Below are 27111 nucleotides of genomic sequence, written 5' to 3'. Positions count from 1 at the left end.
CTTGAATCTGTCTATTTCTCTTCTTCCTAGTCCACATTATCATTGCTTTTCACTTGGGCAACTGAAAGAATCTCTTAACTAGTGTCCCCTTCCAATTCATTTTTCATTTTGCAGTCAGATTAAATTTTCCAAATGCAAATTTAATGAATAACCCCCACCCTCTCCTCAAAAAAACCCTTCGCTGAGGCTCCCTTTTGTTTTTCTAATGAACACTAAAATCCTTAATCATTCCTAGAAGGCCCTGCAGGTCTGGCTTCCATTTAAACCCCAGCTCTGGCTACCTGGCCTTCCTTTAGTTCCTCAGACTCAAGGGGTTCTCTCATGTGAAGGGTGTGCTCACATGATGCACCCTCTGTCTGCAACATCCGTTTGCTCTACCCCTTTACTCAGTGGTCTTCCATTTCACATCCCCAGGGAAGCCTTCCCATACCACCTGAAGAAGTCAATCCCACATTACAGAGTCTCACCATACCATATACCTCTTCTTTGTGGCCCTTAACTGTATTTATTTCAATAATCATTTAATTCCTTTGTATAATCATTTAAGTCTCTCCTCCCCTGCCCCTTCCCTGGAAAACATCAGGGGCTGTGTCCACTCTGGGCCACCATGGTCACCCCGGTTTGTCACATTTCCATCTCTGTCCTTGCTCACCCTCCCCCTGCTCCAGTGACACTGGCCTCATTGCTGAGGCAGGTCTGCCCCCTGATGGCCTCTGCCGGGAGCTGGCTCCCTTCCTCACCTGTGTCAGGCCTTGGCTTGCATCTGATCCTCTCAGGGAGGCCTTTCTTGACCACAACTTAAAAACTCCAACCTCTGCCTCACACGTCTCCTTTCACTGCTCCATTTTCCGTTACATGCCTCACTTTCTAATAAGACATATTATACGGTTTACTTGGTGACTTTTTCTGTTGCCCCCATAAGAATGTCAAGTGCTATACAGGCAAAGAATTTTGTTCTGTTCCCCTGCTCTGTCTCTGACACCTTGCATGTAACAGGCACTCAGTAATATCTGTTGAAAGAATTCCTTTAGGTTGGTAGAGAGCCTGGCACATGGCAGACCAATATGTCTTCATTGAATGGACCATAGAAAGGCAGGGGAGGGAGCCTGGGAAGGGCCTGCAGATCTCTGGCTCCTTATCTTCAACTGCCAGCCCCCAGAAAAGAGGACCCCAGGCTCAAAGGGGTTCCCGTTAGCCAGGAGATTTGGTGTGTATCTTAAGCTCAAAATTAATTATAATTAGGAACCACTGAGAAAATCAGGAGGGCTGTTTTTGTGGTGTGGTGGAGGGGGTATTTGTTTATATTTGGAAAGGACTAGCTCAGCAAATTTATAATGTAAATAAGGGAAAAGTTTAACTTAAGAGCAAAAGCCAATAAACAGTTTTTAAGCACCATTAAAACCATTTTATATGCAAACGATGTTGCAAAACAGTGAATGTGATCATTACTGACACTTCTTAAGTTCTCTGAAAAGCACTAAGGAGAATTTCTAAGATAGGTTGACCGAACCCCCCAGTTCCTCCTCCTCACTGGTGGTCATTCCTGAAGCATTAGGTGCTATGAAGTAGGCTTCTCAGGCAGTATAACCAACTTTTCTACAATTACATCATTTTTTAGGGTGGAGGGGGGATGGTTATATGCTTCCCCATGCCTATAAAGAAACTGATATGGGTGCATACATAAGCGGGATTTGGATAAGTATTTTTATTCTTTTTATCTCAAATTCTTCCACAACTCTAACAATACTATTTTAACAATATTTTCACTACTATAAGTAAAGACCCATAAAGAGTCTCAAATCAAGAAGCTCCCGAATGAAATGATTCGTCAGAACAACCTGCGGTGCTCACACCAACTTGGGGCCACTCTCTAGGATTGCAAGCCTGACTCAGAGGCTCGGCGAGGGCTGGCCCAGGGCAGTTCTGGGATTCAAGGCAACAGCGGTAGTGTTTCTGCAACCCACGGGTAGTATAAAACTCATCCTACTTAGCTGGGGTGGATTGCCGTGGTATCTAAGGATTTGGATACCCCACTTAAAAAGCATTAATAATTGTCTGGAGGAGGCCTAAGTGATTGTTATCTCAGGATATGCCAGCATAGAGCCTTGTACAGAATTACATAAATAATCACAGACAGTTCTAGAGTGATTTCCGAAAACAACAGAAAACTAGATGAAAAGATTATAGTTTGCCACAATGCGGAGGAAACTCAGAGGCATCCTGCTAAGTGAAATAAGCTGGATACAGAAAAAAACCTGCGTGATTTCACTTATATCTGGAATCTAAAACAGTGGGACTCAGAGAAGCAGAGTAGAAGGGTGACTCCAGGAGTGGCGGGGGGGCATGGGCAGATGTTGGCCAGAGGATACAAAGTTGCAATTATGTGGGATGAATAAGTCTAGAAATCTCATGCACAGTATGATGACTATAGTTAGTGATCCTATATTAAACACTAGAAACATGCCAAGAGAGTAGATTTCAGGGTCTCTCACTGCACACTCACAAATGGCAACTATGTGAGACCATCTGTTAACTAGCTTGATTACAGTAATCATTTCATATGTATCTGCACATGAAATCATGTGAGCACAGAACGAACAAACTTGTCCAATCGCTATGTGATACACCTGAAACTAACGTAACTGTGTCAGCTATACCTCAATAAAAAATAGAATAATTCTGATACATAAAAAAAATACATGGAAAAAAGCAAAAGATAACATGTGTGCACAGAGAATGGCTTCCAGATGTCACAGCAACTGAGATGGAAAAATAGGAGCCTGGATGATAGTGTAGCTGGGGCACAGAAATCTCTTTTTGATGTTGTCTTTTTAGAAAAGCACAAGAGCAAACAATGCAACCTGATGAAGAAACACTGAAAGACGGGGAGGGAACAGGATGGAGGGCAGGTGAAAGGTAGAAAATCAGCCAGGTGACAGCAAACCACCCAGAAACAGAGCCCAGAGTCACAGCCCATCAGGGGCTGGGTCACTGTGCAGGGTCGTGCTAACAATTAGGGAGCAAGGTGGTGCCTGCAACTGCCTACCAGCTCATCACTTGGAACTTGAGGCTTCCAAATGCTGATTTTTATTTATTTTTCTTATTTTTTAAAAAAGATTTTTATTTATTTATTTATTTGTTCATGAGAGACATAGAGAGAGAGAGAGAGAGGCAGAGGGTGAAGCAGATTCCCCGCGGAGCAAGAAGCCCGATGCGGGGCTTGATCCCAGGACTCTGGGATCATGACCCAAGCTGAAGGCAGATGCTTAACCGACTGAGCCACCCAGGTGTCCCTAAAAACTTTGGGGGGTTTTGCCTGCCGTTCCCCCTGCTTGTGCTCTCTCTGACAAATAAATAAATTAAAAAAAAAGTTTTTAAATGACCTATGGAATCCACTAAACTGAAGAGTAAAGAGCAACACAGGAGTAATAAGAAAAGATGGGATTTTTTTTCACCTAACAACAATCTATGTTCTTTTTATGTGGCATTTAAGTTTGTTTCTGGAACAGGTGAAACTCAGGAAACTGACATTGAGAACGTTCATGACTTATCCAAGGTCACTTGGTTAGTATATGGTGGGGCCAAGACCCCAATTGGGTCTTATAGCTCCAAATCCTGTGTTCATCTCTTTTGCCCAAGGTCTTTTCTCATTAGTCCACCCCTCACTCGTGTACCCTTCTCCTATCAGTTCATGCATGTCTTGGTCTGCTCTGGCCCCTAGACTCTAAAGTCATGGAACATTCAGTGAATACACAGGGGGTATTAAAATCATCCATCTTAAGTGCAGGGTTTTGAGGGCTGAAGATGATGATGGTGGTGGCAGAAGTGAGCCCTGGGTGGTAGAAATGAAAAGTTGTCCCAGTGGGATCTGTTCTTCACTAAACCAGGAGTCAGCACCTGCAAGTCGATGTTTTGAACTGAAACTGGCCAGCGTGCAAAGCCTAAAGTATTTATTATCTGCCCTTTTCAGAAAGAGTCTGCCAAGCCCTGCCCTAGATGGTAATGGCTGGGAGGGCAGTGCCCGATTATGTTTAATCATCCTTCTGTAACAGTGCCTAGCATGGTGTCTGGCAAATAGTATGTGATCACAAAGTATTTGTTGAATGAAGGGATAAATTATTTGGTCTATTTGAGCACATACTCTCAGTGCAGCCATAAGGAGAAATCAGGTAGAGGAATGACATTCAATGTTTCTATGGAAAACAGAGGCACACCCAATATCTAGAAGGTCAAGGTAGAGACAAGGTGGGTGGGGCTTCTGGAGGCTGAACAGAACTTTAGAGGAGAGAATCCACTTGGAATGCCATGGAGAGCCTGCAGACTTTTCATAGAAAGGAAGCAATCAATGTAGGCCATTCTCATGTTCGTGGAGGGGCCATACCTCTACCTAGGTCTATAAAAACAAACTTTCCCAAATAATTAAATTAGAAAAAATATGTTTTACATCACAAAAGGACGACTACCTCCTCATGTGATCACAGGCAGGTCATTTTGTCTCTCCATGCCTCAATTTGAAGACGAGAATAGCACTTAATAGAATTAAAATATTTTATATTTGCATAGAATTTGTGGCTTTTCAATGTCCTCACAAAAAAAAAGACAGTATAAATTTTTATTTCAATAATGTTGGGAGGTAGGTTAGACCACACTGATCTCTTGTTCTGTTTCCCTTCCCACCCTATGTTCCAATGCGCTGGCCAGTGCCCTCCAGCCAGTAGTGCCCTAGGTCAGACCAGGCAGGATGCAGGCGGTCCTGTCGTCTGCCTTTCTCACCCCCAGATCATTATTAAATGTCCTCTGACATCCTGTTCCCCTCTGCACCCATTCTGAGCTAGGTGACAATTAATGATAATAGGTTAACAACTAATCCGTACATGAGGCCCTGCCCCCACTATCCTTCTTAGACAACAGACGACAAAAGTCATCAACAAAGAGCTTCTGCAAGAGACCCTGGGCAGTGGCAGCTCCGGAATTTCTCTCTGGGGTCTGTAGGGGTCAGAGGAAGGGGTGAGGGCCCAAAGTGTCTTTCAGCTGCCTCTTGTCACCTACCCCGGCCCCTGCAGACCATGACGCTAAGGGAGAAAAGTTCAGGCATGGAAGCAACCCGGCGGGGACCAACCGTCTAACCATGCATGCACTGTTATAAAAGCTGCTCCTGGGTTGGAATCCTGCTTCCACATCTTATTAACCCTGTAACCTTTCTCTATGCCTCAACTGCCTCACCTATAAGACAGAAACAATCATATTACCTGTTTCATGGTATCCTTACAGGAAGAGAGTGAGGTAACATGTGGAAAGTGCTTAGAGTGGCATCTAGCATAAAGGAAGTGCTTAACAAATGCTAGCTTTTATTATTTTTTTCATTCATCATTCAGAAATATTCCTCAAGTGCCCACCAAGTGCAGGTATTGAACTCAGGCATCAAGAAGAAGCAGGCTGAAAGTTCTATTGAGCAAAGGCCGGCTGGATCTCTGAGCATGCTGACAATCGCACTCATCAACACTGCCTTCTGTGCATGCAGCAGGAAGCCCACATCTGGGATGTTAGGGGGACTGCAGGACAAAGGTTCCCAACCTCCCTGTCCACCTGGTATGGAGGGAGGCCCAGGACATGCTGTGAACACCCCATTTTACTTTGTGAACCCCCTTGGAGATTGCTGCAGCACTGAGTGAACTCCTGGAGAGAACCCTGTAAGCCATGATGAAAAATCTGGATCCTAACAATGCAAAGCTTTAGCTGCTCCCAGAGACTATGAGGGAACTTGGAGGGATCTATATTGGTCAACCAATACCTCCCATGACCACCCTCCGGCGAAAAGCCAGGTTCTCCTTCCCTGAGGCTGGTGGCACTGCACACACAGCTCCAGCCTGGTGCCGTGTCACCTCATGGGACTGACGTCACAGTGCTCTGTTACCCACCCACTCTGCCCTGTCCTGTGGGCGGGCACATTTGTCCCTGTCACCTTGGAATCCTCACTGTGGGCCCGGTGTCTGGTGCTCCATAGTGTTGACTGAATCCACTGAGGGGCAATGAAGCCTTAGATCTTAGGGAAGCAGCTTCTGACTAACAAGGACTCTGAGGTGACCACTCGAAGCACTAAGTCAATGAACAGACAAAACACTCGAAGCTAGCACTTGTCACCTGCAACACCAGTGGCTGGGACTTAGGAGCGGCCAGAGGGAGAACAGGGTGTGCTCATGCGCAGTCAGGATGGTTCTTTCCTATCATGTGTAAACCCCACCCCCTCCTTTTTCACAGTAAAACACACTGTCCATTGCACTGTCCAATAGTGGGAGCCACTAGTCTCATGTATTATTTAAATTCAAAGTAATTAAAGTCAAATACAATTTAAATCTCAGTTCCTCGGTGGCACCAGCCACTTTTCAAGTGCTCATGGGGCGTGTGGCTACTGTTTCAGATAATGCAGGCATGGAACACTTCTATAGTCACAGAAACTTCCGTTGGGCAGGCTCTCCTGTCTTTCCAAAAAATGTTAACTCAGACAAATAAAATTTCACAGCACTTTCACAATCAATAAAGCTAATACACTGTTCCCTGGACTACCCAAACATTTCCAGTGTGTTCTCTCAATAGCAGTAAGACATGAGGAGCTACAAGCTCTCTGGTTCTATTCCCACACTGTTTGTTTGTTTGTCTGAATTTATGTATCTTCAGAAATAGTATTAACTTTGTTAGTACCTGTCAGTACCTTGGGGCAGTCCTGTGTGGCTTGGAGCAGTTTAATGCAGGGGATGGATGGCTCTAGCCCCAGGAGAAGGAGGTTCATCAATCTACCACACGTCTCAGCATCGTTACGGAACATTAATGAGGTTGGATTCGATTTAAAAACAGTCTAAGGCATTATGGATTGGTAACATTCAGCGTCACAGGAACTGGGAATTTCTGAGATATAATCCTCATTCTTTTGCTAATGAGTGTTTTGATATGGGGACTATCATTTAAGTTCTGAGTTTCAGTTTCCTGTCCTTAAAATGGGGCTATTACTGACCTACCTAACCCAAGTGCTTGGAGGATTAATGAGTTAATGCTTGCTGAGAACTCTGAGCTCCTTGCATTAAGGTGTGTTGCACATCATTATTTCTATTCATTCTCATGTAGCAGCTGGGAAACATTAGGACTATTATGTTTACTCCTAAAATGCATTTTCTTTCTCAGCATTTTAGCATTACCTATGTTACCCAAACCTTAAATCTGAAAGTAAAACTAGCCCCACAGCAAGACACATTGACGTAGTGGGGGTATTTAGGTAGTTTTTCCTTTCTTTAATACAAGCATACCAGCTTTTCCAGAAGGATGAAGGCAGTAATTGCACTGTAAATTCTCACTGTGTGAGGCTGGTGGTCAATCTTAGCAGATGTGAAAAGAAAGTTATACCACAGCACAATTACACTGTTAACACTTACATGCAATGATATTCCCATATCTGTTCTTCATTCTGTTTTCATCTTTCTTAGCAGAGTCCCATGGTGCGGACTGCCCTTCAAAGAAGCTCTGGAAGAAAGAGAAAAGTGATATAAAGAACTACAATTTGGTGCAGTAAACACAGGATCTTAACGACGGAGGATGTTTTTAAGAAATGTATGGCAAGGGTCAATAAGGGAAAAGGATGTTCACAGGAATGAGAGGATGGATTAAATACCTTGTTTTACTTTTTGTTTTCCTTTAGTTAATAAACTACAAACACAGATGGGGGCCAGAGAGTGAACCCATAATTTATCATACAATCCATTAAAATGGTGATGTTCACCCTATCCTACTTCAATTTAATACAGAGAAAATTAACATTTCTCTCAATTTCTTAATTATATTACCATTTTTCAATACTCTCGTAAGAGATACAAAGATATCGTTTTTCTTCCCAATTGCTAACTGAAAGAAGGTGATTTTTGGTTGAAACTGTGAAGGTAGGGAAGCTATGACTTCATGCCTTCAAGGCTAAAATCCTGTAATAAATTCTGCCAGAGTTTTCTCTTCATTTTTAATGGAGCTTAGATGTCCATTTATTTAAGGATTTGGCATTATTATGCCCAGGATCTTTAATCTCATGTTATTAGTCAGATATATATTTTTTCTATTCAAGTTATAATGAAAATGTCCTTTGGTATTGGTTGACAGGTGAAAAAAAAAATCTGGGACTTTTATCTCCACTTGAGTTCACATTCCCTTTATCCTTGTGTAGCCAAGCATATAAAAGGTAAGGGGAAGGATGGAAGTAAGAAGCAGTTAGTCAAACTGACTTCTTGTCTTTGCCACAGCTACTCTTTTACTTCTTGGTAGCAACTGGGAAAGAAGATGAGAGGAGAAGGAAGTAGACCTAAAGGCAGAGCTGATGAAGAGAGCACCATTCTGAGATACTTTAGGGCCAGAGAATGTGGTGTCAGGAACTCACACCCTCAAACATCCCATGATGGCTTTCCAACCGAAGCTCCTAATTCCTGTCTCTCTTATACTATTTGGCCATCTTGGCCATTTCCAACCATTACCAATATTCAGTGATTAGTCTGTGGTTCAACAGAACCTATTTATTATCTCTTTCTATGGGTCCAGCTCTGGCTCATTAGTTAAGCTGCATGACTACTGCTGTAGGGGTAGGATACACCTGCTCTTAGACCCCACAAGGGAGACTCGCCGCTGGTATACTGCACAGGAGCTGACTATGCCATGGATGGTGCTCAGTTCATTCAAGTGTCTTAGCCACCAGCCTGGAAACTCCCTGAGACTTTTTTTTTTTTTAAATTTTATTATGTTATATTAATCACCAAACATTACATCATTAGTTTTTGATGTAGTGTTCCATGATTCATTGTTTGCATATAACACCCAGTGCTCCATTCAATACGTGCCCTCTTTAACACCCATCTCCAGGCTAACCCTCCTCCCACCCCCTCCCCTCTAGAACCCTCAGTCTGTTTCTAAGAGTCCACAGTCTCTCACGGTTCATCTCCCCCTCTGATTTCCCATCATTCATTTTACCCTTCCTACTATCTTCTTTTTTTAACATATAATGTATTATTTGTTTCAGAGGTACAGGTCTGTGATTCAAAAGTCTTACACAATTCACAGCGCTCACCATAGCACATACCCTCCCCAACGTCTATCACCCAGCCACCCCATCCCTGCCACCACCCACCACTCCAGCAACCCTCAGTTTGTTTCCTGAGATTAAGAATTCCTCATATCAGTGAGATCATATGATACATGTCTTTCTCTGATTGACTTATTTCGCTCAGCATAATACCCTCCAGTTCCAACCACGTCGTTGCAAATGGCAAGATTTTATTCCTTTTGATGGTTGCATAATATTCCATTGTGTGTGTGTGTGTGTATACACATACCACATCTTCTTTATCCATTCATCTGTCGATGGGCATCTTGGCTCTTTCCATAGTTTGGCTATTGTGGACATTGCTGCTATAAACATCGGGGTGCACATACCCCTTCAGATCCCTACATTTGTATCTTTGGGGTAAATACCCAGTAGTGCAATTGCTGGGTCATAGGGCAGCTCTATTTTCAACTTTTTGAGGAACCTCCATACTGTTTTCCAGAGTAGCTGCACCAGCTTGCATTCCCACCAACAGTGTAGGAGGGTTCTCCTTTCTCCGCATCCCCACCAACATCTGTCGTTTCCTGACTTGTTAATTTTAGCCATTCTGACTGGTGTGAGGTGGTATCTCATTGAGGTTTTGATTTGGATTTCCCTGATGCTGAGCGACGTTAAGCACTTTTTCATGTGTCTCTTGGCCATTTGGATGTCTTCCTTGGAAAAATGTTTGTTCATATCTTCTGCCCATTTCTTGATTGGATCATTTGTTCTTTGGTTGTTGAGTTTGATAAGTTCTTTATAGATTTTGGAGACTAGCCCTTTATCTGATATGTCATTTGCAAATATCTTCTCCCAGTCTGTCGGTTGTCTTTTGGTTTTGTTGACTGTTTCTTTTGCTGTGCAAAAGCTTTTTATTTTGATGAGGTCCCAATAGTTCATTTTTGCGTTGCTTCCCTTGCCTTTGGCGATGTTTCTAGGAAGAAGTTGCTGTGGCTGAGGTCGAAGGAGTTGCTGCTTGTGTTCTCCTTTAGGATTTTGATGGACTCCTGTCTCACATTGAGGTCTTTCAACCATTTGGAGTCTATTTTTGTGTGTGGTGTAAGGAAATGGCCCAGTTTCATTCTTCTGCATGTGGCTGTCCAATTTTCCCAACACCATTTGTTGAAGAGACTGTCTTTTTTCCATTGGACATTCTTTCCTGCTTTGTCGAAGATGAGCTGACCATAGAGTTGAGGGTCCATTTCTGGGCTCTCTATTCTGTTCCATTGATCGATGTGTCTGTTTTTGTGCCAGTACCATACTGTCTTGATGATGACAGCTTTGTAATAGAGCTTGAAGTCCGGAATTGTGATGCCACCATCTTTGCTTTGCTTTTTCAACATTCCTCTGGCTATTCGGGTCTTTTCTGGTTCCATACAAATTTTAGGATGCTTTGTTCCATGTCTTTGAAAAAAGTGGATGGTATTTTGAAAGGGATTGCATTAAATGTGTAGATTGCTCTAGGCAGCAGTGACATCTTCACAATACTTGTTCTTCCAATCCATGAGCATGGAATGTTTTTCCATTGTTTTGTCTTCCTCAATTTCTTTCAGGAGTATTTTATAGTTTTCTGAGTACAGATTCTTTGCCACTTTGGTTAGATTTATTCCTAGGTATCTTATGGTTTTGGGTGCAATTGTAAATGGGATCGACTTCTTAATTTCTCTTTCTTCTGTCTTGTTGGTGTATAGGAATGCCACTGATTTCTGTGCATTGATTTTATATCCTGCCACTTTACTGAATTCCTGTATGAGTTCTAGCAGTTTTGGGATGGAGTCTTTTGTGTTTTCCACATAAAGTATCATATCATCTGCAAAGAGTGAGAGTTTGACTGCTTCTTTGCCGATTCAGATGCCTTTTATTTCTTTTTGTTGTCTGATTGCTGTGGCTAGGACTTCTAGTACTGTGTTGAATAGCAGTGGTGATAGTGGACATCCCTGCTGTGTTCCTGACTTTAGGGGGAAAGCTCTCAGTTATTCCCCATTGAGAATTATATTTACTGTGGGTTTCTCATAGATGGCTCTTATGATATTGAGGTATGTACTCTCTATCCCTATACTCTGAAGAGTATTGATCGAGAAAGGATGCTGTACTTTGTCAAATGCTTTCTCTGCATCTGTTGAGAGGATCATACAGTTCTTGTTCTTTTATTTATTTATTTATTTATTTATTACGATTTTATTTATTTATTGACAGAGAGAGAGAAGAGCAGGGGGAGCAGCAGAGGGAGAGGGAGAAACAGACTCTCCGCAGAGCAGAGAGCCCGACGTGGGACTCAATCCCATGACCCTGAAATCATGATCTGAGCCGAAGGCAGATGCTTAACCGACTGAACCACCCAGGTGCTCCTGTTCTTTCTTTCATTAATTAATGTATTGTATCACATTGATTGATTTGTGGATGTTGAACCAACCTTGCAGCCCAGGAATAAATCCCACTTTGTCGTGGTGAATAATCCTTTTAATGTACTGTTGGAGCCTATTGGCTAGTATTTTGGTGAGAATTTTTGCATCCATGTTCATCGGGGATATTGGTCTGTAATTCTCCTTTTTGATGGAGTGTTTGGCTGGTTTGGGGATCAAAGTAATGGTGGCCTCATAAAATGAGTTTAGAAGTTTTCCTTCCATTTCTATTTTTTGGAACAGTTTCAGAAGAATAGGTATTAATTCTTCTTTAAATGTTTGGTAGAATTCCCCTAGGAAGCCACCTGGCCCTGGGCTCTTGTTTGTTCGGAGGTTTTTGATTACTGCTTCAATTTCCTCAATGGTTACAGGTCTGTTCAGGTTTTCTATGTCTTCCTGGTTCAGTTTTGGTAGTTGATACATCTCTAGGAATGCATCCATTTCTTCCAGGTTATCTAATTTGCTGGCATAGAGTTAAAGTCATAATATGTTCTTATAATTGTTTGTATTTCTTTGGTGTCGGTTGTAATCTCTCCTTTTGCATTCATGATTTTATTTATTTGGGCCATTTCTCTTTTCTTTTTGGTAAGTCTGGCCAGGGGCTTATCAATCTTGTTAATTCTCTCAAAGAACCAGCTCCTAGTTTCGTTGATCTGTTCTACTATTCTTTTGGTTTGTATTTCATAGATTTCTGCTCTGATCTTTATTATTTCTCTTCTCCTGCTGGGTTTAGGCTTTACTTGCTATTCTTTCTCCAGCTCCTTTAGGTGTAGGGTTAGGGTGTGTACTTGAGACCTTTCTTGTTTCTTGAGAAAGGCTTGTATTGCTATATACTTTCCTCTTAGGACTGCCTTTGTGGCAGCCCAAAGTTATTGAACAGTTGTGTTTTCATTCATTTGTTTCCATAAATTTTTAAAATTCTTTAATTTCCTGGTTGACCCATTAATTCTTTAGGAGGATGCTCTTTAGCCTCCATGTATCTGAGTTCTTTCCGACTTTCCTCTTGTGATTGAGTTCTAGTTTCAAAGCATTGTGGTCTGAAAATATGCAGGGAATGATCCCAATCTTTGGGTACCAGTTGAGACCTGATTTGTGACCTAGGATGTGATCTATTCTGGAGATTGTTCCATGGGAATTAGAGAAGAATGTGTATTCTTTTGCTTTGGGATGAAATGTTCTGAATAGATCTGTGAAGTCCATTTGGTCCAGTGTGTCATTTAAGGTCTTTATTTCCTTGTTGATCTTTTGCTTAGATGATCTGTCCATTTCAGTGAGGGGGGTGTTAAAGTCCCCCACTATTGTTGTATTGTTGTCGATGTGTTTCTTTGCTTTTGTTATTAATTGGCTTATATAATTGGCTGCTCCCATGTTAGGGGGATAGATATTTACAATTGTTAGATCTTTTTGTTGGATAGACCCTTTAAGTAGGATATAGTGTCCTTCCTCATCTCTTATTATAGTCTTTGGTTTAAAATCTAATTTGTGTGATATAAGGATTGCCACCCCAGCTTTCTTTTGGTGTCCATTAGCATGGTAAATGGTTTTCCACCCCTTCACTTTCAATCTGGGGGTGTCTTTGGGTCTAAAATGAGTCTCTTGCAGGCAGCATATCGATGGGTCTTGTTTTTTTTATCCAATCTGATAGCCTGTGTCTTTTGATTGGGGCACTTAGCCCATTTACATTCAGGGTAACTATTGAAAGATAGGAATTTAGTGCCATTGTATTGCCTGTAAGGTGACTGTTACTGTATATTGTCTGTGTTCCTTTCTGGTCTATGTTGCTTTTAGACTCTCTCTTTGCTTAGAGGATCCCTTTCAATATTTCTTGTAGGGCTGGTTTCGTGTTTGCCAATTCCTTTAGTTTTTGTTTGTTCTGGAAGCTTTTAATCTCTTCTTCTATTTTCAATGACAGGTTAGCTGGATATAGTATTCTTGGCTGCATATTTTTCTCATTTAGTGCTCTGAATATATCATGCCAGTCCTTTCTGGCCTTCCAGGTCTCTGTGGATAGGTCTGTTGCCAATCTAATGTTTCTACCACTGTAGGTTACAGATCTCTGGTCCTGAGCTGCTTTCAGGATCTTCTCTTTGTCTCTGAGACTTGTAAGTTTTACTATTAGATGTCGGGGTGTTGACCTATTTTTATTGATTGTGAGGGGGGTTCTCTGTGCCTCCTGGATTTTGATGCCTGTTTCCTTCCCCAAATTAGGGAAGTTCTCTGCTATAATTTGCTCCAATACACCCTCTGCCCCCCTCTCTCTTTCTTCTTCTTCTGGGATCCCAATTATTCTAATATTGTTTCATCTTATGGTATCACTTATCTCTCGAATTCTGCCCTCGTGATCCAGTAGTTGTTTATCTCTTTTTCTCAGCTTCTTTATTTTCCATCATTTGGTTTTCTATATCACTAATTCTCTCTACTGCCTCATTTATCCTAGCAGTTAAAGCCTCCATTTTTTATTTTATTTTATTATTTATTTATTTTATTATGTTATGTTAATCACCATACATCATTAATTTTTGATGTAGTGTTCCATGATCATTGTTTGTGTATAACACCCAGTGCTCCATGCAGAACGTGCCCTCTTTAATACCCATCACCAGGCTAACCCATCCTCCCACACCCCTCCCCTCTAGAACCCTCAGTTTGTTTTTCAGAGTCCATATTCTCTCATGGTTTGTCTCCCCCTCCAATTTCCCCCCTTCATTCTTCCCCTCCTGCTATCTTTTTTTTTTTAAAAACATATAATGTATTATTTGTTTCAGAGGTATAGGTCTGTGATTCAACAGTCTTACACAATTCACAGCACTCACCATAACACATACCCTCCCCAATGTCTATCACCCAGCCACCCCTTCCCTCCCACCCCCCACCACTCCAGCAACCCTCAGTTTGTTTCCTGAGATTAAGAATTCCTCGTATCAGTTAGGTCATATGATACATGTCTTTCTCTGCTTGACTTATTTCGCTCAGCATAATACCCTCCAGTTCCATCCACGTCATTGCAAATGGCAAGATTTCATTCCTTTTGGTGGCTGCATAATATTCCATTGTATATATATACCACTTCTTCTTTATCCATTCATCTGTCAATGGACATCTTGGCTCTTTCCACAGTTTGGCTATTGTGAACATTTAGAGCCTCCATTTTTTATTGCACCTCATTAATAGCCTTTTTGATTTCGACTTGGTTAGATTTTAGTTCTTTTATTTCTCCAGAAAGGGTTTCTCTAATATCTTCTGTGCTTTTTTCAAGCCCAGCTAGTATCTTTATAATCGTCATTCTGAACTCTAGTTCCAATATCTTACTAATGTGCATATTGATTAGGTCCCTGGCAGTCAGTATTGCCTCTTGTTCTTTTTTTTGAGGTGATTTTTTCAGTCTTGTCATTTTGTCCAGAGGAGAATAGATGAATGAGAGAACAAAATGTTAACAGGGTAACTACAACCCCAGAAAAATAGACACTAAACAAATCAGATGAAACCTTCCACAAAGTGGTCACTTTTCTGCTCAGAGAGTTGCTGCTATTCTTTTCTTTGATCTCCTATTGAGTTTGTAGGTGTTCAGAATGGTTTGATCCCTATCTAGTTGAATTCCTGGGACCAGACGAAATTTAGGTCTCCTACTCCTCTGCCATCTTGCTCCTCCTAGCTCCCTGAGACTTTATAGGGACTGCGTGGTTGTCACTGTTGTCATTGTAGAGCCTATGCCTCATGGTAGGAATCCCAGTAATTTGTTATTAAGTGAATGAGCAACTGCAGTGTTTGGTGATAGTCTCAAGATAAGGCTTTACTTGTACATTTTAAGTGTGCAAGGGGCTCATATACCTGGAAAAATCTGCCTGTGTACAGTTTGTGAAGTCCACACCTTTTCTGTGACCTGATGTGTATTGATCCTGCTGTGACCGTATAGCTCAGTGCCCATCAGAAAATGGCTGGAAGAGAGCCCTGTCCCAGCACTGCACCGCTGAGACCATTCTCCCCCATGCAACAAAGCTGCAGGAGGACCCCCAATTTTATGACATGCAAGAGAGAAAAAAATAACACCATGGACATTAGTGTTACAGTTTTAAATTGCCTGTCTTAATTTAAGGTACCTTAGTCATGGTCATCCTTGACACCTTATGACCATAATAGTTTTTACATCATATTTATCATTTTGAGAAAACATGGCAGCAGACCAGGATCAGATGTACTATATCCCTATAGCTCTATTAATATTGTCACACCGTACGCTGCTAATTGAAGGGTAAATACTGCATGATGCAGGACACATACAAGGAAAAAAACATTTTCAGATTATTAATAAATTAAGTCAATAGAAACACTAGCAGTAAAAATCACTAGTTAATTCCCTCAAGAAGAAGACCATCAAATGATAAAGGATTTATTCAGAGATGTAACTTCTATTCTGCTATGAAATATGCATTTAAAAATAGCTTCAGGGCTTTTAGAGTCATACTCTTTTTCTGAATAGTGTCTCTGTTACTCTATGAATGACAATTATTTTACAGTTGAGTAATAACTATTATCTGACTGGCCTGAACAATTTAATTCTACTTTGAGTGTGTTGTGATATAATTGCCAATTTCAATTCCCTCTGCCTTTTCCTCACATCTAATAAAAGTTCTCAGGTTTTGTTTTTTTGTAGGAAGATGAAGAAGGGAACAGCCTCTGTGGGGGGGCCTTGAAGTCTTCCGGGAGAATCATGGCCATGGGTGAACACTATCACAGGGCATGTGTATATGAGTACGTGCATGTGTGTGTGTGCTTGTGAGAGAGAGAGAGAGAGAGAGAGAGAGAGAGAGGGAGGAGTATCAACAGTGGATTAGGGGAAGAGGCACTTGTTCAAATAGTAAAGATAATGCTCCCAGGTCACCTGAGGCAAAGCCACATGAATCCCCTCCCTCTCTGACAAGAAGATGCTCTCCTATGGGGGATGGTATGCACCTCACAGCTGTTTCTTTAGCATCTGTGACAACCTCAGGCCTTCTAATATGATAGCTCTTGTGTTAACTTATTTGTATTTACTTATTTAAAATGTTTATTTATTTTTAAAGATTTATTGATTTATTTTTAGAGAGAGAGGAAGAGAGAGAGAGAGAGAGAGAAAGAGTGGGGGCCCAGCAGACTCCCTGCAGAGCATGGAGCCTTACCCGGGGCTCAATCTTATGACCCTGAGATCATGACCTGATTTGAAACCAAGAGCCAGACACTCAACCTACTGAGCTCCCAGGTGCGCCGTGATAGCCCTTTCTTTTATGAATAGTTATTTTAATCTTATTGTTCTCATGTAACTGGTGACCAGGAAAAACAGACAGAAACCAACAATGAAATGATAACTGATCCCCTTACATTTGAGCAGGGCACGTAGCTCAGGGCATGTTTTCATAAGGTGGGGCCCAATTGCTCTCTAACTCCAAGCCCTTGCTACCGTGCACTTATTGTGTGCTTGCAGAATGAACAAATCCACTGTCTTAACTAAAGCTCACAGGAGTAGTCAGGCATGGAGGGATGCCTCCCTGCTCTAAAAGCTGAGGGACATGAGATGCAGAAGGCACACCACCAACTCCTAACACACCAGCCTGGGTCAGACCTCCATGTTTTTTTACTCTTAATCCACTTCTCTTTCTGTACTACCCCCCCCCGACAAAGACTTTCCAGGGGAAACAGCGTTACACCTACTTAAATATACATGGCCAACAACTGCTTTCCACACCTGATCACATCTCCTTCTCTCTAAATGAAGGTTTCCAAGAGAATATGGAAGATGTCAAGTAAACGTCATTTAACTGTTGATTACTTCTACAGAACAGGAAATTTTCTTATCTCCTAGGGTAATGGGATCATGGCAGGGAAGCAGCAGCAGGAGAGCAGAAATGGGAGGACTTTCTTGCCATGAGCCTCCCCAATTCCCTATCCAGGAATTATGTGAATTACTTTTAAGTGGCAAAACGTTATTTTTTTCCTAAAAGCAAAACAAAACACAACAAAAAAGAGCTGCTCCAAGAAAAAGATGAAATAACTAGTGCCATCCATGGTTACCTGACTGCCTATGGACTCTGTACCAGGTCTTGCATTTTCTGGAAGAGTTCTGCTTGCAATTATATAGCCAATCTCCCCATGAATACATTTGCAATTATTAGAACCACATGTCCTTATCTTTGGCTTGGAAAATAAGTAATATATTTACAGGGAGCACAGAGTGAGGGAAAAAAGGCTTCCTGAATTGACTGACTTGGCTTTTGTTTCCTTTTGTTATGGTGGTATTATTTTTTATTTTCTAACATGGACCCAGTTTTAAATGTTACAGCTTTTTGTTAGCATACGTTGCCTGTTTAAATTTCTAGTTAGAAAATAAAACTTTATCATTTTGAGAAAACATGGCAGCAGACCAGGATCAGATGTACTATATCCCTATAGCTCTATTAATATTGTCACACTGTACGCTGCTAATTGAAGGGTAAATACTGCATGATGCAGGACACATACAAGGAAAAAAACATTTTCAGATTATTAATAAATTATATATACACAGACATCAGGCATTCTAAGAGATTATGACTTGATACATAGGTCTTCCACACTGTGAGCACTTGCTTTCCAGGTTTAGGAATTCTAAGCAAGAATAATCATCAAGGCAGGAATGCAGTTCACCGAGGCTATAGAATACTGCTTCCTATCTGGTCCACAGGGAGGCCTGGAACAGTCGTGTGACTCCAGAGGCAGCAGACATACTTACTTCCTCTACTCCACATTCTCCCAAGAGACTGAGCCTTTTTTTTTTTTTAAGATTTTATTTATTTATTTGAGAGAGTGAGGAGCAAGAGAGAGAGAACGAGCAGGGGCAGAGGGAGAGGGAGAAGCAGACTCCCTGCTGAGCAGGGAGGCCGACGGTGGGGCTCAATCCCAGGACCCTGAGATCATGACCTGAGCCGAAGGCAGATGCTTGACCAAATGAGCCACCCAGGTGCCCCAAGACTGAGCCTTTTTGACTGTCTGTGACCCACCTCTCTCTCTCTCTTTTTTGGCAGACCATGAGATTGACAGATAGTCCCTGATAAACCCACCAGTGAAACACATCTGATGAAAATTAAGTAATTTGGTTATGCAATCATTCATAACATTATGTCCTATTTCACATAACTTTTGGCTTTTAAATATTTTTTTCTTTTTCCAGTTTTACTGAGATATACTTGATTTACAGCACTGTATAAGTTTAAGGAGTACAGCATAATGGTTTGAGTTACATATCTTGTGAAATGATTACTGCTGCAAGTTTAGTTAGCATTCATCAACTCATATAGGCACATAAATATCATTTAATAAGTTAAGCAAATCAACACACATTTTATGTGACTTTCTTCTGTGGATGTTTTTCTTTGGGCAAGGTTCTCTAGCTATCCTTTTTTTAATCTTCAAGAAGGTCAAAAGTTTTATGTGTCCCTTTAAAACTACATAAATTGCCTGAGTGTTTTGAGAAGAATTCTACTCTGAACCAGTATTTTAGGGATGTGAATTATCACCACATACCTTATGTGGTATCTAGAGAAGGGCTGTTCCTATCAGATTTGTTGAAAGTAAAGCCACCAAGGTTTTGAATTCTCCTAGTGCTGAGAAAATAGAAGTCCATTCCCTTACAAACATAGTGATGTGAAGGGGGCACCTGCACCCCAATGTTTATAGTAGCAATGTCCACAATGGCCAAACTATGGAAAGAGCCCAGATGTCCATCAACAGATGAATGGATAAAGAAGATGTGGTGTGTGTGTATATATATGTATACACACAATGGAATATAACTCAGTCATCAAAAAAATGAAATCTTATCATTTGCAACGACGTAGATGGAACTAGAGGGTATTATGCTAAGTGAAATAGGTCAATCAGAGAAAGACAATCATCATATGATTTCATTAATATGTGGAATTTAAGAAACAAAACAGAGGATCATAGGGGAAAGGAGGGAAAAATAAAATGAGATGAAATCAGAGAGGGAGATAAACCGTAAGAGACTCTTAACTATGGGAAACAAACCAAGGGTTGCTGGAGGGGAGGGGGGCTAAGGGGGTGGTGCTGATGGGCATTAAGGAGGGCATGTGATGTATGAGCACTGGGTGTTATATGCAACTGATGAATCCTTGAACTCTACCTCTGAAACTAATAATACACAAAATTAAAAAAAAAAAAAAAAGAACTCCATTCGTTGAAGGAACCAGAGGATTTCTAAGCACATGTCAATGTCTGGCATCTTTCTGGGGGGTTCTCAGCTTACTGGCCCTTACATTTCCCTGTGTCTGAGACAAACCCTTATATTCAAGTTGAAGTACAACTTCCAACTCCTTCATCTCTTATCTCGTAGTTTTTGCTTGACGGTTATGAGTAGGTTAACTAAAATCAAATTCAACCACAGGCGTGCTTTTGCAAAAGAGGTCCAATGAGAGAGAGCCAACGTGATGGGTAAGGGAAGAGCAGCTAAAATCATCCTGTAGCAACCGATGACTTCGTATCCTTGGGGCAGCCACATAAGGACAAGCTTGGGAGACAGACGATGATGGCCCACGCTCCCAGGACACTTTTCATAAGAGGAATTTAAAATACAATATGGACATTTAGGCAATATTTAGTGTTTAGTGCAGATTTTTAATATGCAGATACAATTTAACATGCCAATGATGGACTTTTTATTATGAAAAAACATTTTATGTATTTTGGGGATTTAAGTTAATGGTCTCTCTGCACCTTCTGTTAGAATTTTCATAAATATACTTATGCTTTGACTACTTAAAATGTAATTAAAGTGTTTCCTCTGACTACCTTAGCTCATATATACTGAGAAAAGGCAGCAAACCTGGGAACCACTCGGAAAGAGTATTAAGTCTCAGAAATAATAAAAATGAAACCAGGCAAGCTCCAGTGAATAACAATGACTTCTCCACTTTAAGAGGGCTGGGCTCTCCATGGGCATGGAGCAGAAGGAAATTGAACATCCCACATACAGTCATTTTTTTCTGAATGGGAAACATGTTTTTGTGATCCAGTAACCTCCTCCCCCAGCCCACACACCACTATCATTTTCCACGGGATATAATTATACATCTCAGCTGCCCACCTCAAGAGAATGTTACTCCAAAATGATGTAGTCTGTTACAAATGCCACAGCTCCTAGATATTAAAAAAGGAGAAAAAAAAATCCTATTCAACAGAAAAGCTGCCAGGAAGAAAGGGATGCAGGTCAAGGCTGTACATAATGTACAGTATGTTTCCAGGCAGAGCAGGGTTAGATTTTTTTAGAAGCTTCTGAAATGGAATTTTTCCTCCCTTTCCCATATGAATAAAACTGGGCACATAAAATGACTAAAGCCATCACCCTGGAAGATGGGAGATGAACTCACTGGGGCATGCAAAGTCTCTGAACTTTCTTTGTTTTCTGCACATACTTCTTCTGGTTCTTCCAGGAGCTGCATTTTATTGGGGCCATATAAACTATTTATTGCTATTGTACTAAGGCAGCTGAAGACACCTAAAATTACCAGATGGGCCATAGAGTGGAGTGCTGATGGGAAGGTGGCCCCAAGATCGGCCCCAGTGTGGTCTTCGGTCACTGTCGTTAGCCAGTGTCGTGGACAGAAGCAGCCAGAGGGAGCGTGTGATGCTTTAAGGGCAAAAGACATGAGGGCAGGGCAAAGGCCAGAATCTAGACACACAAGCTGTGTGATGTCTAAATCAACTGAAATCTAAATGTGAACACAGCTTGGTATTTTTAAAGAAAGCTGCTGATTGATCTCAGTACTTCAAATAGCCATGTTTCACTGAAACTTAGTCCAATTCCCAATTTTGTAGAATTTTTCTATTTTGCAAGACGATCCAGCCATGTGATGATCTCGGCAACAGTCATATTGTATTTCTTTACCTAACATCACTTTCTCTTTTGATAATGGAATTGAAGTTTGCAGCCTGAAAATATTATATGATGTTTTCATGCCAGAAATACCACCCCTCAATGCCCCCCGACACTTGGTTGAGCTTTAGAGCATGTTTTTTATTCTGTTGACTATGACTCTGAATGAGTGACTTTTCACAGCAATGTCATATATTTCCTCTTGAAAACTATATGCTTATGGGGTTTTTGAAGATCTCTCAGGTAAGTCTCTATTCCTATTGCACAGTTAAGGGAATTTAGGATCAAAGGCATGTCGTGGCTTGCCTGAGATCAGGTACAGTCAGTGAGCAGAAACGAGGACCTGGACCCCAGTCCATCTAGCTTTGAACTCTGTGCTGCTCCCTCTTGGCCACAAAGCTGGCCAAGAACACGTGGCTTTGTGCCCACTGCTTTACACTGTGCACACAGCATTCTGAAGTCACTCTGGCCATGGGTCATAAGCCACCAAGCATTTCTAGTTTCCAGTTTTTATGGAATAAGCCTATTTGATTACACACAGCTCTGTACCATCTGCACAGTGAGTTCCCAGGGATATGAAGCTATGTGCACTCTGGAGGGACCCTCAATCTACTCCCTTTCTTTAAATGTGCCCGATTTCAAAGTCCCCTTTCTTTCCACCTTCAGAATCACTACAGTACTAAGCTCCTGTTAATGATGTGACATACCCCTCATGTGTATTGAAGCAGAAAAAAGTCTGAAAAACCACTGACCAAGTGGCCAGAGAGACAAATACTCTTCAGTTGAGTGACGGAGGAAAAGTGGTGAAAATGGTAACTGGGCAGCACTGGCTGGTGCTGAACATTCCATGGATGGGGCCAATATCCCATGGAATTATAGAGACTGATTCATGGTAACGTGGTTTTAAAAGGGGGGGCTATTTTGGCTAAGAGACATATGAAAATATGTGCAACATCACTCAGCATCAGGGAAATCCAAATCAAAACCACAATGAGATACCACCTCACACCTGTCAGAATGGCTAAAATTAACAACTCAGAAAACAGATGTTAACGAGGATGGGGAGAAAGGGGAGTCCTTCTGCACTGTTGATGGGAATGCAAACTGGAGCATCCATTCTGGAAAACAGTATGGAGGTTCCTCAAAAAGTTAAAAATAGAACTACCCTGTGACCCAGCAATTGCACTACTAGGTACTTATCCAAAGGATACAAAAATGCTGATTCGAAGGGGCACATGCACCCTAATGTTTATAGCAGCAACGTTCACAACAGCCAAATTATGGAAAGAGCCCAGATGTCCATCCGCAGATGAATGGATAAAGAAGATGTGGTATGAATGAACAATGGACTATTACTCAGCCATCAAAAATAATGAAATCTTGCCATTTGAAACCACGTGCATGGAACTGGAGTGTATTATGCTAAGCAAACTAAGTCAGAGAAAGACAATTATCATATGATTTCCCTCATATGTGGAATTTAAGAAACAGAACAGATGAACATAGGGGAAGGGAAGGAAAAATAAAGTAAGATAAAAGGGGGCCTATCTTGATGTATTTAGGGTGAGTTTTAGTCAAGCATTAATTCTAAGAGGCAGAGCATAGCTGTTTGGGGATATTCAACGCTTTTGTAGCCTTCATCCCTCTTCTCTCTGTTCCCTGGAAAAGCGCTTAGTGACAAAGGTCTGCGTTCTCAGCAGTGCCCCGAGACCCCTCCCCCATGTGAGATGCCCTCTCAGGGATTGATGCCTGTTCTGCACACATGAGGAAGCTCACACCCACTGATGTTGCAGAGGCAGCTTAGACTTTTGGGTGAGTCCCTGGTTCCTTGGCACTTGCCCCTCAAAGGGGCTGTCAAGGGCCCACCAGAGGAGGACATTCCTCAGTTTGAAACTCCAGGGTTACTTTTGCAGGTGCATTTTTCTAGCTGGTCCTGATAGGGCCTCTGCTCCTTACATATAGTGAAGACTGGCATGGCGGAAGGGACTTACAGCACTGTTTATATTCCGTAGATAAAACTTGGTCAAAGTTTACTTCCTTGAGTTGGGCATTGCCTACCTCTTGATCATGGGGGACATCATGAGATCAATCAATTATGCAAAGATTCTGGAACCGGGACCTGGCCCTGTCCTCACTGTGTGACCCTGGCAAGTTCAAGGAGGCCAGTCATTGGATGGGGTATCAAAGTAGCAATGCCAGTGAGTGCCCTGATACAGATAGCCCCAAGGGGTTATGCCCCAGAGGACTGCTTTATTTTAAAAGCAGGGGAAAGCATCCGATTCAACTGCTTCGTAGTTTCTCTAAATCATTGTGGCTTTGAGTCCTTCCCCCAGGATTGCCACCCACAGTTCAGAGACAGCAATTTTCATTTCCTCTCCGATGCAGATCTTGCCAGGGTTTGAGATGTTAATACTTCTCCAGAACTGTAATTTCCTCTACCTCTGCACCTGTCTTGAAAGAGTGATTTGTCAGGGAACCTGGGCTAAACGGGCCCAGATCTTCCGAGATAAGCGAGAGTCCCTCCTAGGAAAAAGGAATCTTTAAAACATCTAGAGAACAAATAGCTGCTTTTGTAGAAATCTAGCTGCTCCTTTCTTTCTGAGACAGAAAAGCTGAGTTCCACTTACTCTTGCCTGTATTATTACAGCAGAAGGTTCCTTTCTGGGTGCTTCACCACCCACCAGCTTATACACTTCTTCCAGAGTAAGTTTTTAAAAACACACTTGGGCACCCGGCATGCTCCTATTTGAACGCCCAGCCAGGCCTCCCTACTGACAACATGGCAGTCATGAAGACTGAGACTCCACATACGCAACACACCTAGTACATAGTAAGTGCTCAATCAGCACGCTAGCAACCCCTGCTCAGGTTCTAATAGTAAAGCTTCAGGATTTGATGGCAATAAATTCTTACTGACTTTGCTGCCATTTTTGTTACTGTCACCCTGACAATAATCCTTTCCATTTTTTCCCTCTAGTGGGTCCATATTTTTCCTCTACTGATTCTATAAAGTATGTAGAAGTGGGGCAATTATTGTTTTGTTCTTGCCCCTCTCTTGAAAAATCACACATCCTTTCCATGGTGTTTCTTGGAGAGTTTTAAAATGTCCTCACCTCAGAAGTCATAGCATATCGACTCCATCAAATGTGACTAAAAATCTAAGGATACATTTTTAGACATGACAGGCTTGGAAATGAATAAGCATAGCAGAAAAGGAAATTTTAATGAGAGGTTTGTGGCTCTCTTTTTGACATCTATTAATTTATAAAATCTATCAGCACAATTTCCAGACTCTTCCTGCAGTACCTACATCATGGCGATTGAAGATAAAAAATTTAGAAGGGAGAATTACTTTAGAAATTTGGAAATCAAGGTTAGAAATACCTTTTCAAATAGTTTAGTGAATAGTTTAGTGAAGAATAATTTCATTTCATTTCAATTTATGCTGTCAAAAGTTCAATTTCTACTCTTAAAAGCAGACATTTTTATTGAAAATTATAACCCATTATGACATTAGAGTCCTAGCTGTCATGGTTCAATTTTTTTAATTTAGGCCTACAAGGTTTGGGATTGAACTGAAAGTAAGATGCTTCATGCCATTAGAAGTACTGCCTTCAAATATTTTAGAGAAGGCAAGAGAGTTGAAAGTAAATTAAATCTGAGGGTCAGTTTTGAAATGCAAACAACAAAGATCTAATGCCCTTGGAGAACCTCTGTTACCAACTCCACCATAGAACAGAATGAACCTTCACACAGTATCCAGAGACTGTTTTTCAGCAAAGAAAATTCCTAAAAGGGGATCTGAATTTTTTGCCAAGAAGTGTCATAAGGAAGAAACTCTGGCTCAAAAGATTTTGATTACATAAGAATTCTCCTAGTGAAATCACAAAAAACTATCAATTTAATAGTATTAATAAGAACAACAGATATTAGTAAGAAAAGACTATATGACATTAACAATCGCACAAGATAACAAGTGCAGCATACTTGCTATGTTCTAAATACTACTGCAGGTGCTTTACCCATAACATCTCAGACATAATATTATCCCTAATCATATTGATGTTCTTTGAAACACTGCTGACTCCACTTATGGCTCAGCCAAGCTCCCTGAACAACCCAAAGGGGTTCCAGCCCTGCTGCCCAGTTCCCAGTCACCCCAGCCACGCTGAGAGTGGCTAGTGGCCACAGTAATGGATAGTGTAGACCTTATAGGAGGGGCCATGCTCAATGATTTGGCAGTTGCGAAGGTAATCCCTGCAGCATGTGTCCCACTGTGGGCGAGAAGGCAGAGCAGTTCTAGGGGCAGACAGGAGGATGAAGGAAATCTTTGTGGATCTGCCAGGATGTGCCAGAGCCCAAGGTTGTACTAGTGAATGACAGGAAAGGCTAAGAAAGGAACAAGAGAAGCTAAGAAGCTAAGCTAAAAAGGAAGAAAGGAAAGCAACATGAATGCAGGTCCAAGATAAGGGCCTGATAACAGCTGTTGTCAGTGTCTTTCCATGATCTGATTCTGGGGGATACGATGCCGCTGTAGCCGGGGGCCCTTGCTTTGCCCTAGCATTCTAGCACACTTAGCACACTTAGACATGAACTGCTTCTGGTTATGGGTGCACAGATATTAAACTGAAGTGACTCTGACGTGTAACCCAGGATGCTACCGTATGAGTTGAAAATGGGGATATTCTCTTTTGGAGTGTCTGTCATGCCCACGGTGCCATGTGCAGTGGGGCCCCACCTGGAAAGCCTGTTGTGATGCTGAGGCTAGTTGGTGTCCACTGGGTGGGAGTAAAGCAAGTGGGATGTTTCGGAAAGATAAGTCACCTGTGTGCAGGAAATGGAGAACACCTGCTCCGGAAGACACACGTTCTCCTTCTGCAGGCTGACCTTTGGTGCTGGATAGGCACATGCAATTTCTGCTTCTCTGCACATCTTTTCCGTAGTGAACATTCGTGGTCTTAATTTTTTTTTGGGGGGGATTGTTATCACTGATTTCTTAGTCAAGCCATAGTTCATGCAAGGAGGGAGACATCCTTTCTCAATACTACAATCCTGTGACATGTTGATTAAAATAGATCTACTCACAGAGGCAGACACATCCCACTGCCACAGCCATCACAAACAGCATCAAATGAAAGGCGATGTGGTCCATTGGCTTGCCATGGCTATTAACCTGGTCCTCAGGTAGGGCTTATTTTGTCATGATATACTGTGGGCTACTCCGGCAGCTGGAATTCATTAAGAACTATATGGTGATGCTGAAGAGCCAGCACCAATCTGCAGGGTCCTAGCAGTTAATTAAGGGTCAGAAAAGGGCCTTCCTGCTTTCTCCAGCTCTGTCTGCCATGTCGGGCCTCGAAGCTATGAAGTCTTGCATGTCCCGACTTTTCCATTTCATATTCCTAGTGGTAGAAGAGGACTCAAGAGAGGTCATTACCGCATGGCCATCCTTACAAAATGCTCACATTTAGATCATCATTGACAGATGGGAACATTTTCCAGGATATATGGTCTAATTTCACAACCTTCCTAAAGAGTTTGTCTATGTAGACATGTTTACAATGGAGGCAGTTGCAAAACCCTTTGAAAGAGGAGGCAACAGTGTGTGTTATCTACATAAATACATCTCTGGGCAGAAAACCAGAGAAAAAGAGCGAACATCTCAACAGATGGGAGAATTTGGGGCTGATCACGATAGGCAG

The 27111-nt window shown here is 41.7% G+C and overlaps 1 protein-coding gene across 2 annotated transcripts in view; it reads right to left on the bottom strand.

The window, feature by feature from the left end:
* PTPRM (protein tyrosine phosphatase receptor type M) overlaps nucleotides 1-27111 on the bottom strand; it is an 810901-nt gene that overhangs the window by 106950 nt on the left and 676840 nt on the right. For both annotated transcript variants that reach the window (XM_045887027.3, XM_045887028.3), the window contains one exon: nucleotides 7425-7512. In XM_045887027.3, the coding sequence (XP_045742983.1) occupies nucleotides 7425-7512 (88 nt within the window). The remainder of the gene's footprint in view (nucleotides 1-7424; nucleotides 7513-27111) is intronic.

Source organism: Mirounga angustirostris, unplaced genomic scaffold (genome assembly GCF_029215605.1).
Source record: "Mirounga angustirostris isolate CCGP_5_RB_7025 unplaced genomic scaffold, mMirAng1.0.hap1 SCAF_14, whole genome shotgun sequence".
Taxonomy (NCBI): Eukaryota; Metazoa; Chordata; class Mammalia; order Carnivora; family Phocidae; genus Mirounga; species Mirounga angustirostris.
Note: the sequence above shows the minus strand (reverse complement) of the source record. Positions and strands in the feature narration are given on the sequence as shown.